The 12230-nt window shown below is 50.7% G+C and overlaps 1 protein-coding gene across 1 annotated transcript in view; it reads left to right on the top strand.

Moving 5' to 3' along the window:
- LOC139424115 (equilibrative nucleoside transporter 4-like) overlaps nucleotides 1–12230 on the top strand; it is a 33030-nt gene that overhangs the window by 645 nt on the left and 20155 nt on the right. Inside the window, exons 2-6 of the mRNA XM_071175812.1 lie at nucleotides 531–792; nucleotides 1147–1247; nucleotides 3774–3905; nucleotides 5312–5425; nucleotides 5854–5982. Of these exons, the coding sequence (XP_071031913.1) occupies nucleotides 728–792; nucleotides 1147–1247; nucleotides 3774–3905; nucleotides 5312–5425; nucleotides 5854–5982 (541 nt within the window). The 5' untranslated portion in view covers nucleotides 531–727. The remainder of the gene's footprint in view (nucleotides 1–530; nucleotides 793–1146; nucleotides 1248–3773; nucleotides 3906–5311; nucleotides 5426–5853; nucleotides 5983–12230) is intronic.

Raw genomic sequence — 12230 nt, 5'->3', positions numbered from 1 at the left:
ACACAAGGATTAGGCGAATTATGTGTTAAATAGGCCGATACAAATAGACTATTAGTTGATTTAATCTGTCAGCCAATATGCTTGTTTTTTTCGCTACAGAATAAAACCAACTTTATTCTTCACTTTCACATGGCATTAGAGGAACATGTCTGTTTTTCTTGACCGATAGGCCGCTGCCTGCCTGCCTGCCTGCCTGCCTGCCTGCCTGTCTGTGTGAATAACGTGTTGTATAAGGTCTAAAGCATACAGAGGGCTTGTCCATTCCTTCAGCACTCAGCACACACCACTGTTATAGTCTGCTGTAGGGAGATGAACTGTGTTGACAGAAAAGACTAGAGGCTGGTGGTGGGGTTGATTACAGATGTGTTGTATGTATGATGTATTTAGTATTTACCGAGAGAGAGAGGGGGGGGGGGGGGGGGTCTGCGTTTGTGTCCGTTTGCTGTCCTATGTTTTGACAGTCAAAAAGAGATATGAGCCTGGAGGTCTATCACCTGTCTATCATGTTGTTCTGTTGTCTCCTCCTACAGGTCACCATCACCCCAAAGCCTCCTGCCTCTCCACTGTTAGCTCTGTGTGTGTCTTGGAGGGAAGGTTGTGTAGCCTCCTCTCCTCTCCTCTCCTCTCCTCTCCTCTCCTCTCCTCTCCAGGTGTGTGTAGCGTGTGTTTTGCAAGAAGAGTGTTCGAAGTGTGTATTCCTTTGCGTGTGTGTGTGTAGTGTACCATAATGAGTACAGCAGGAGTGGAGCGACAGAGGCCAACCCCAGCACAGACCCCTGAGGAGAGAGAGGGATGGGGCCAGACAGGGAGAGAGGAGAGAGAGGGATGGGGCCAGACAGGGAGAGAGGAGAGACAGGGATGGGACCAGACAGGGAGAGAGGAGAGAGAGGGATGGGGCCAGACAGGGAGAGAGGAGAGAGAGGGATGGGGCCAGACAGGGAGAGAGGAGAGAGAGGGATGGGACCAGACAGGGAGAGAGGAGAGAGAGGGATGGGACCAGACAGGGAGAGAGGAGAGAGAGGGATGGGACCAGACAGGGAGAGAGGAGAGAGAGGGATGGGGCCAGACAGAGAGAGAGGAGAGAGAGGGGGGAGAGGGACGGGCAGGGAGGGCAGGGAGGGCAGGATGGAGGGAGGGCAGAGAAACCAGTGTAGTGCAGAGTTATAGCTTCGACTCGTACCAGCTGGAGGAAGAGGAGGGGACCAAGGGAACGCCGGAGAGAGGGGTGCTGGCCCTGTCAGAGCCGGGTGAGTCTCTCTGTGTGTGTTTGTGTGTGGTGGGTGCGTGGTGTGTGTGTGTGTGTGTGTTTGTGTGTGTTTGTGTGTTTGAGGGTGTGTGTGTGTTTGTGTGTTTGTGTGTGGCGGGTGTGTGGTGTGTGTGTGTGTGTGTGTGTGTGGAGGGTGTGTGGAGGGTGTGTTTTGTGTGTGTGTGTGTGTGTGTGTGTGTGTGGCGGGTGTGTGGTGTGTGTGTGCATGGAGGGTATGTGGAGGGTGTGTTGTGTGTGTGTGTTTGTGGAGGGTGTGTTGTGTGTGTGTGTGGAGGGTGTGTGGAGGGTGTGTTGTGTGTGTGTGTGTGTGTGGAGGGTGTGTGGAGGGTGTGTGGAGGGTGTGTGTGTGTATTTTATTATAGAGTACAGTCCAAACTGAAATCATACAGAATATGAATGGATAACAGCAGTCACTAATGTGTGGAGGGTGTGTGTGTGTGTGTGTGTGTGTGTGTGTGTGTGTGTGTGTTATTATAGAGTTCAGTCCATAACTGGGGTGTTCTAGGGACAGGGGCCTCAGTATAACTGGGGTGTCCTAGGGACAGAGTCTGAAGGGCCTCAGTATAACTGGGGTGTCCTAGGGACAGGGGCCTCAGTATAACTGGGGTGTCCTAGGGACAGTGGCCTCAGTATAACTGGGGTGTCCTAGGGACAGAGTCTGAAGGGCCTCAGTATAACTGGGGTGACCTAGGGTCAGGGGCCTCAGTATAACTGGGGTGTCCTAGGGACAGAGTCTGAAGGGCCTCAGTATAACTGGGGTGTCCTAGGGACAGGGGCCTCAGTATAACTTGGGTGTCCTACGGACAGAGTCTGAAGGGCCTCAGTTAACTGTGGTGTCCTAGGGACAGAGTCTGAAGGGCCTCAGTATAACTGGGGTGTCCTAGGGACAGAGTCTGAAGGGCCTCAGTATAACTGGGGTGACCTAGGGTCAGGGACCTCAGTATAACTGGGGTGTCCTAGGGACAGAGTCTGAAGGGCCTCAGTATAACTGGGGTGACCTAGGGTCAGGGGCCTCAGTATAACTGGGGTGTCCTAGGGACAGAGTCTGAAGGGCCTCAGTATAACTGGGGTGTTCTAGGGACAGGGGCCTCAGTATAACTGTGGTGTCCTACGGACAGAGTCTGAAGGGCCTCAGTATAACTGTGGTGTCCTAGGGACAGGGTCTGAAGGGGCCTCAGTATAACTGTGGTGTCCTAGGGACAGAGTCTGAAGGGCCTCAGTATAACTGGGGTGTCCTAGGGACAGAGTCTGAAGGGTCTCAGTATAACTGGGGTGACCTAGGGTCAGGGGCCTCAGTATAACTGTTGGAGCTAGAAACACAAGCATTAGATATTACTGTTGGAGCTAGAAACACAAGCATTATATATTACTGTACTGTTGGAGCTAGAAACACAAGCATTAGATATTACTGTACTGATGGAGCTAGAAACACAAGCATTTAGTTAGATATTACTGTTGGAGCTAGAAACACAAGCATTATATATTACTGTACTGTTGGAGCTAGAAACACAAGCATTAGATATTACTGTTGGAGCTAGAAACACAAGCATTAGATATTACTGTACTGTTGGAGCTAGAAACACAAGCATTAGATATTACTGTACTGATGGAGCTAGAAACACAAGCATTAGATATTACTGTACTGATGGAGCTAGAAACACAAGCATTTAGTTAGATATTACTGTTGGAGCTAGAAACACAAGCATTAGATATTACTGTACTGATGGAGCTAGAAACACAATCATTAGATATTACTGTACTGATGGAGCTAGAAACACAAGCATTAGATATTACTGTACTGATGGAGCTAGAAACACAAGCATTAGATATTACTGTTGGAGCTAGAAACACAAGCATTATATATTACTGACTGTTGGAGCTAGAAACACAAGCATTTAGTTAGATATTACTGTACTGTTGGAGCTAGAAACACAAGCATTAGATATTACTGTACTGTTGGAGCTAGAAACACAAGCATTTAGTTAGATATTACTGCACTGTTGGAGATAGAAACACAAGCATTTAGTTAGATATTACTGTACTGTTGGAGCTAGGAACACAAGCATTTAGTTAGATATTACTGCACTGTTGGAGCTAGAAACATAAGCATTTAGTTAGATATTACTGTACTGTTGGAGCTAGGAACACTTGCATTAGATATTACTGTACTGTTGGAGCTAGAAACACAAGCATTTAGTTATATATTACTGTACTGTTGGAGCTGGAAACACTTCCTCTCTCCCCCTCTCTCCCCCTCTCTCTCTCCCCCTCTCTCCCACTCTCTCTCTGTATCTCTCCCCCTCTTCCTCTCTCCCCCCTCTTCCTCTCTCCCACTCTCTCTGTATCTCTCCCACCTCTTCCTCTCTCCCCCCTCTTCCTCTCTCCCCCTCTTCCTCTCTCCCCCTCTTCCTCTCTCCCCCCTCTTCCTCTCTCCCCCCTTCCTCTCTCCCCCTCTCTCTCTCTCCCCCCTCTCTCTCTCTCCCTCCTCTTCCTCTCTCTCCGCCAGCCTTTGAGGAGCCAGTCCCTGATGACCGTTACCATGGTATCTACTTTGCGATGCTATTGGCTGGCGTGGGCTTCCTGCTTCCCTACAACAGCTTCATCACCGACGTGGATTACCTTCACCACAAGTTCCAGGGTACCACACACACCCACACACACACACACACACACACACACACACACACACAGACACACACACACACACACACACACACACACACACACACACACACAGAGACACACACACACACACACACACACACACACACACACACACACACACACACACACACACACACACACACACACACACACACACACACACACACACACACACAGAGACACACACACACACACACACACACACGCACAGAGACACACACACACACACACACACACACACACACACACACACACACACACACACACACACACACACACACACACACACACACCCACACACAGAGACACACACACACACACACAGAGACACACACACACACACAGAGACACACACACACACACACACACACACACACACACACACACACACACACACACACACACACACAGAGAGACGACCCCAGTGTTATAATGCTGTTGTAGAGACACCAGACGACCCCAGTGTTATAATGCTGTTGTAGAGACAGCAGTCTGGATCACCAGATGACCCCAGTGTTATAATGCTGTTGTAGAGACAGCAGTCTGGACCACCAGACGACCCCAGTGTTATAATGCTGTTGTAGAGACAGCAGTCTGGACCACAAGACGACCCCAGTGTTATAATGCTGTTGTAGAGACAGCAGTCTGGACCACCAGACGACCCCAGTGTTATAATGCTGTTGTAGAGACAGCAGTCTGGATCACCAGACGACCCCAGTGTTATAATGCTGTTGTAGAGACAGCAGTCTGGACCACCAGACGACCCCAGTGTTATAATGCTGTTGTAGAGACAGCAGTCTGGACCACCAGACGACCCCAGTGTTATAATGCTGTTGTAGAGACAGCAGTCTGGACCACCAGACGACCCCAGTGTTATAATGCTGTTGTAGAGACAGCAGTCTGGACCACCAGATGACCCCAGTGTTATAATGCTGTTGTAGAGACAGCAGTCTGGACCACCAGACGACCCCAGTGTTATAATGCTGTTGTAGAGGCAGCAGTCTGGACCACCAGACGACCCCAGTGTTATAATGCTGTTGTAGAGACAGCAGTCTGGTCCACCAGACGACCCCAGTGTTATAATGCTGTTGTAGAGACAGCAGTCTGGACCTCCAGACGACCCCAGTGTTATAATGCTGTTGTAGAGACAGCAGTCTGGATCACCAGACGACCCCAGTGTTATAATGCTGTTGTAGAGACAGCAGTCTGGACCACCAGATGACCCCAGTGTTATAATTCTGGTTGTGTTTTTCTGGTCTTCCATGGGGGGTGTAATGTGCTTTTCTCCCACTTTCTCTCTGTGTGTGTGTGTGTGTGTGTGTGTGTGTGTGTGTGTGTGTGTGTGTGTGTGTGTGTGTGTGTGTGTGTGTGTGTGTGTAGGATCCTCCATAGTATTTGATATGAGTCTGGTGTATATCGTGGTGGCTCTGGTCGCAGTCATACTAAACAACATCCTGGTGGAGAGAATCAGTCTACACACACGAATCACCGTGGGTGAGTTACCTGTTATTACCACACAGTAAACCAACCCTCCTCCTCCCCCACCAGGTTACCTGTTATTACCACACAGTAAACCAACCCTCCTCCCCCACCAGGTTACCTGTTATTACCACACAGTAAACCAACCCTCCTCCTCCCCCACCAGGTTACCTGTTATTACCACACAGTAAACCAACCCTCCTCCCCCACCAGGTTACCTGTTATTACCACAAAGTAAACCAACCCTCCTCCCCCACCAGGTTACCTGTTATTACCACACAGTAAACCAACCCTCCTCCCCCACCAGGTTACCTGTTATTACCACACAGTAAACCAACCCTCCCACCAGGTTACCTGTTATTACCACAAAGTAAACCAACCCTCCTCCCCCACCAGGTTACCTGTTATTACCACACAGTAAACCAACCCTCCTCCCCCACCAGGTTACCTGTTTGCTCTGAGTCCGCTGGTGTTCGTCAGCGTGTTTGATGTGTGGTTGGAATCCTTCACCACCAGACAGGCTTACATCGTCAACCTCTTCTCTGTTGGGGTGGTCGCCTTCGGATGTACAGGTACCACCCTTCCCTTCCCCTGTCCGTTGCCTTCGGGTGTACAGGTACCACCCAAACACCCTTCCCTTCCCCTGTCCGTTGCCTTCGGGTGTACAGGTACCACCCAAACACCCTTCCCTTCCCCTGTCCGTTGTCTTCGGATGTACAGGTACCACCCAAACACCCTTCCCTTCCCCTGTCCGTCGCCTTCGGATGTACAGGTACCACCCAAACACCCTTCCCTTCCCCTGTCCGTTGCCTTCGGATGTACAGGTACCACCCAAACACCCTTCCCTTCCCCTGTCCGTTGCCTTCGGATGTACAGGTACCACCCAAACGCCCTTCCCTTCCCCTGTCCGTTGCTTTCGGATGTACAGGTACCACCCAAACACCCTTCCCTTCCCCTGTCCGTTGCCTTCGGATGTACAGGTACCACCCAAACACCCTTCCCTTCCCCTGTCCGTTGCCTTCGGATGTACAGGTACCACCCAAACACCCTTCCCTTCCCCTGTCCGTTGCCTTCGGATGTACAGGTACCACCCAAACACCCTTCCCTTCCCCTGTCCGTTGCCTTCGGATGTACAGGTACCACCCAAACACCCTTCCCTCCCCCTGTCCGTTGCCTTAGGATGTACAGGTACCACCCAAACACCCTTCCCTTCCCCTGTCCGTTGCCTTCGGATGTACAGGTACCACCCAAACACCCTTCCCTTCCCCTGTCTGTTGCCTTCGGATATACAGGTACCACCCAAACACCCTTCCCTTCCCTGTCTGTTGCCTTCGGATGTACAGGTACCACCCAAACACCCTTCCCTTCCCCTGTCCGTTGCCTTCGGATGTACAGGTACCACCCAAACACCCTTCCCTTCCCCTGTCTGTTGCCTTCGGATGTACAGGTACCACCCAAACACCCTTCCCTTCCCCTGTCCGTTGCCTTCGGATGTACAGGTACCACCCAAACACCCTTCCCTTCCCCTGTCTGGAAATATTTAAATTGACAATGTACTTTATGATATGATAATAAGGTATTCAGTACTAGTGATTACCGATTATTTAACCTTAGTTTAGTCAACTGAGTGGTACATGCGACATCCTGGTTATTTAACCTTAGTTTAGTCAACTGAGTGGTACATGTGACATCCTGGTTATTTAACCTTAGTTTAGTCAACTGAGTGGTACATGTGACATCCTGGTTATTTAACTCCCTGCTCTCTGTCTCACACTGCACCTTAGCTAAGGAGGCTCTTATAGCCCTGGGGGAGGAGGCTCTTATAGCCCTGGGGGAGGAGGCTCTGGGCCCTGGGGGGAGGAGGCTCTGGCCCCTGGGCAAAGGAGGCTCTTATAGCCCTGAGTGAAGGAGGCTCTGAGCCCTGGGGGAGGAGGCTCTGGCCCCTGGGCAAAGGAGGCTCTTATAGCCCTGAGTGAAGGAGGCTCTGAGCCCTGGGGGAGGAGGCTCTGGCCCCTGGGCAAAGGAGGCTCTTATAGCCCTGTGTGAAGGAGGCTCTGAGCCCTGGCGAAGGAGGCTCTTAGCCCTGGGATAAGGATGCTCTTATAGCCCTGGGATAAGGAGGCTCTTATAGCCCTGGGGGAAGGAGGCTCTTATAGCCCTGGGGGAAGGAGGCTCTTAGCCCTGAGGGAAGGAGGCTCTTAGCCCTGAGTGAAGGAGGCTCTTAGCCCTGGGATAAGGAGGCTCTTATAGCCCTGGGATAAGGAGGCTCTTATAGCCCTGGGGGAAGGAGGATCTTATAGCCCTGGGGGAGGAGGCTCTTATAGCCCTGGGATAAGGAGGCTCTTATAGCCCTGGGCGAAGGAGGCTCTTAGCCCTGGGATAAGGAGGCTCTTATAGCCCTGGGATAAGGAGGCTCTTATAGCCCTGGGGGAGGAGGCTCTTATAGCCCTAGGATAAGGAGGCTCTTATAGCCCTGGGGGAGGAGGCTCTTATAGCCCTGGGGGAGGAGGCTCTTATAGCCCTGGGGGAGGAGGCTCATATAGCCCTGGGGGAGGAGGCTCTTAGCCCTGGGATAAGGAGGCTCTTAGCCCTGGGATAAGGAGGCTTTTAGCCCTGGGCGAAGGAGGCTCTTAGCCCTGGGCGAAGTAGGCTCTTAGCCCTGGGATAAGGAGGCTCTTAGCCCTGGGCGAAGGAGGCTCTTAGCCCTGTGATAAGGAGGCTCTTAGCCCTGGAATAAGGAGGCTCTTAGCCCTGGGCGAAGGAGGCTCTTAGCCCTGGGCGAAGGAGGCTCTTAGCCCTGGGATAAGGAGGCTCTTAGCCCTGGGATAAGGAGGCTCTTAGCCCTGGGATAAGGAGGCTCTTAGCCCTGGGATAAGGAGGCTTTTAGCCCTGGGCGAAGGAGGCTCTTAGCCCTGGGTGAAGGAGGCTCATATAGCCCTGGGTGAAGGAGGCTCTTAGCCCTGGGTGAAGAGGCTCTTATAGTTGGCCTGCTCCAGAGCAGGATTAGCACAGACTTTGAGGGGGGAAACGCATTAAATTTCCACTGTGCCAATCACAAAATCTGCATTTTCACTTAATTTGCATATGCCTGTGCTGCGTTCTTCACTCTATTTTAATAAGGACAATTCATACTATTTCATCCTTCCCGAAAAACCTGACGGGAAAAAAAATAACGAAATCAGTGCCAAAAAACTTGCTATGGCTAACGGTTGCTATGGCTAACAAAAACGGTTGCTACGACTAACGGTTGCTATGCAAGCTAACATCTTCTCGCTCAGCTAGCCAACTGAAGCCACAAACTCTTACATCTGAAAACGGCCACAAACGCTCCACGTCTTAATCTGTTTTCATAGCTTCTCTATTGACGTTTCATGTCAATCCATTATAATAATAATTGGTGCATGATTTTGCCTCTGGGTCCGAAAAGTTTACGTCTCATCGGTACACAGAATTCTCTGTACAGGGGGGTGAGATGGCATTTTCAAAAGTGATAAACATTGTTTTCCGTGGTCTGACAGACAGCAAGGTTTATACAAACCATCACTTTTGGAAATCAAATGCTAGGCTAGAAGCAAGAGCAGTTACTGTTTTTTTTATTTTTAAATGCCTTATTGCTTATATGATTGGTCCCGTGGCAGAGATAGAATGTTGGTCAAATGTGTGTTTGTCCGCCCAGGGCTTTATAATACCAGTGTGAATCCTTAGCCCCAGGGCTTTAGAATAACAGTGTGAATCCTTAGCACCAGGGCTTTAGAATACCAGTGTGAATCCTTAGCCCCAGGGCTTTAGAATACCAGTGTGAATCCTTAGCCCAGGGCTTTAGAATACCAGTGTGAATCCTTATCCCAGGGCTTTAGAATACCAGTGTGAATCCTTATCCCAGGGCTTTAGAATACCAATGTGAAGTAGACGACTTCCGGCGCCGACAGAGATGGCCGCCTCGCTTCGCGTTCCTAGGAAACTATGCAGTGTTTTGTTTTTTTACGTGTTATTTCTTACATTGGTACCCCAGGTCATCTTAGGTTTCATTACATACAGTCGAGAAGAACTACTGAACATAAGAGCAGCGTCAACTCACCATCAGTACGACCAAGAATATGACTTTCGCGAAGCGGACCCTGTGTTCTGCCTTTCACCCAGGACAACGGAATGGATCCCAGCCAGCGACCCCAAAAAACGACTTTGAAAAAGGGGAAAACGAAGCGGTCTTCTGGTCAGACTCCGGAGACGGGCACATCGTGCACCACTCCCTAGCATTCTCCTCGCCAATGTCCAGTCTCTTGACAACAAGGTTGATGAAATCCGAGCAAGGGTAGCATTCCAGAGGGACATCAGAGACTGTAACGTTCTTTGCTTCACGGAAACATGGCTCACTGGAGAGACGCTATCGGAGGCGGTGCAGCCAGCGGGTTTCTCCACGCATCGCGCCGACAGAAACAAACATCTTTCTGGTAAGAAGAGGGGGGGGGGGGGGGGGGGGGGGCGTATGCTTTATGGTTAACGTGACGTGGTGTGGCCAAAACAACATACAGGAACTCAAGTCCTTCTGTTCACCTGATTTAGAATTCCTCACAATCAAATGTAGACCGCATTATCTACCAAGGGAATTATTTTCGATTATAATCACAGCCGTGTATATTCCCCCCCAAGCAGACACATCGGTGGCTCTGAACGAACTTTATTTGACTCTTTGCAAACTGGAATCCATATATCCGGAAGCTGCATTCATTGTAGCTGGGGATTTTAACAAGGCTGATCTGAAAACAAGACTCCCTAAATTTTATCAGCATATCGATTGCGCAACCAGGGCGGGAAAAACCTTGGATCATTGCTATTCTAACTTCCGCGACGCATATAAGGCCCTGCCCCGCCCTCCTTTCGGAAAAGCTGACCACGACTCCATTTTGTTGATCCCTGCCTACAGACAGAAACTAAAACAAGAAGCTCCCGCGCTGAGGTCTGTTCAACGCTGGTCCGACCAATCTGATTCCACACTCCAAGACTGCTTCCATCACGTGGACTGGGATATGTTCCGTATTGCGTCAGACGACAATATTGACGAATACGCTGATTCGGTGTGCGAGTTCATTAGAACGTGCGTTGAAGATGTCGTTCCCATAGCAACGATTAAAACATTCCCAAACCAGAAACCGTGGATTGATGGCAGCATTCGCGTGAAACTGAAAGCGCGAACCACTGCTTTTAATCAGGGCAAGGTGACTGGAAACATGACCGAATACAAACAGTGTAACTATTCCCTCCGCAAGGCAATCAAACAAGCTAAGCGTCAGTATAGAGACAAAGTAGAATCTCAATTCAACGGCTCAGACACAAGAGGTATGTGGCAGGGTCTACAGTCAATCACGGATTGCAAAAAGAGAACCAGCACCGTCATGGACCAGGATGTCTTGCTCCCAGGCAGACTAAATAACTTTTTTGCCCGCTTTGAGGACAATACAGTGCCACTGACACGGCCTGCAACGAAAACATGCGGTCTCTCCTTCACTGCAGCCGAGGTGAGTAAGACATTTAAACGTGTTAACCCTCGCAAGGCTGCAGGCCCAGACGGCATCCCCAGCCGCGCCCTCAGAGCATGCGCAGACCAGCTGGCCGGTGTGTTTACGGACATATTCAATCAATCCCTATACCAGTCTGCTGTTCCCACATGCTTCAAGAGGGCCACCATTGTTCCTGTTCCCAAGAAAGCTAAGGTAACTGAGCTAAACGACTACCGCCCCGTAGCACTCACTTCCATCATCATGAAGTGCTTTGAGAGACTAGTCAAGGACCGTATCACCTCCATCCTGCCTGACACCCTAGACCCACTCCAATTTGCTTACCGCCCAAATAGGTCCACAGACGATGCAATCTCAACCACACTGCACACTGCCCTAACCCATCTGGACAAGAGGAATACCTATGTGAGAATGCTGTTCATCGACTACAGCTCGGCATTTAACACCATAGTGCCCTCCAAGCTCGTCATCAAGCTCGAGACCCTGGGTCTCGACCCCGCCCTGTGCAACTGGGTACTGGACTTCCTGACGGGCCGCCCCCAGGTGGTGAGGGTAGGCAACAACATCTCCACCCCGCTGATCCTCAACACTGGGGCCCCACAAGGGTGCGTTCTGAGCCCTCTCCTGTACTTCCTGTTCACCCACGACTGCGTGGCCACGCACGCCTCCAACTCAATCATCAAGTTTGCGGACGACACAACAGTGGTAGGCTTGATTACCAACAACGACGAGACGGCCTACAGGGAGGAGGTGAGGGCCCTCGGAGTGTGGTGTCAGGAAAATAACCTCACACTCAACGTCAACAAAACTAAGGAGATGATTGTGGACTTCAGGAAACAGCAGAGGGAACACCCCCCTATCCACATCGATGGAACAGTAGTGGACAGGGTAGTAAGTTTTAAGTTCCTCGGCGTACACATCACAGACAAACTGAATTGGTCCACCCACACAGACAGCATTGTGAAGAAGGCGCAGCAGCGCCTTTTCAACCTCAGGAGGCTGAAGAAATTCGGCTTATCACCAAAAGCACTCACAAACTTCTACAGATGCACAATCGAGAGCATCCTGTCGGGCTGTATCACCCACCGCCTGGTACGGCAACTGCTCCGCCCACAACCATAAGGCTCTCCAGAGGGTAGTGAGGTCTGCACAACGCATCACCGGGGGCAAACTACCTGCCCTCCAGGACACCTACACCACCCGATGTCACAGGAAGGCCATAAAGATCATCAAGGACAGCAACCACCCGAGCCACTGCCTGTTCACCCCGCTATCATCCAGAAGGCGAGGTCAGTACAGGTGCA

Source organism: Oncorhynchus clarkii, chromosome 13 (genome assembly GCF_045791955.1).
Source record: "Oncorhynchus clarkii lewisi isolate Uvic-CL-2024 chromosome 13, UVic_Ocla_1.0, whole genome shotgun sequence".
Classification (NCBI taxonomy): Eukaryota; Metazoa; Chordata; class Actinopteri; order Salmoniformes; family Salmonidae; genus Oncorhynchus; species Oncorhynchus clarkii.
Note: the sequence above shows the minus strand (reverse complement) of the source record. Positions and strands in the feature narration are given on the sequence as shown.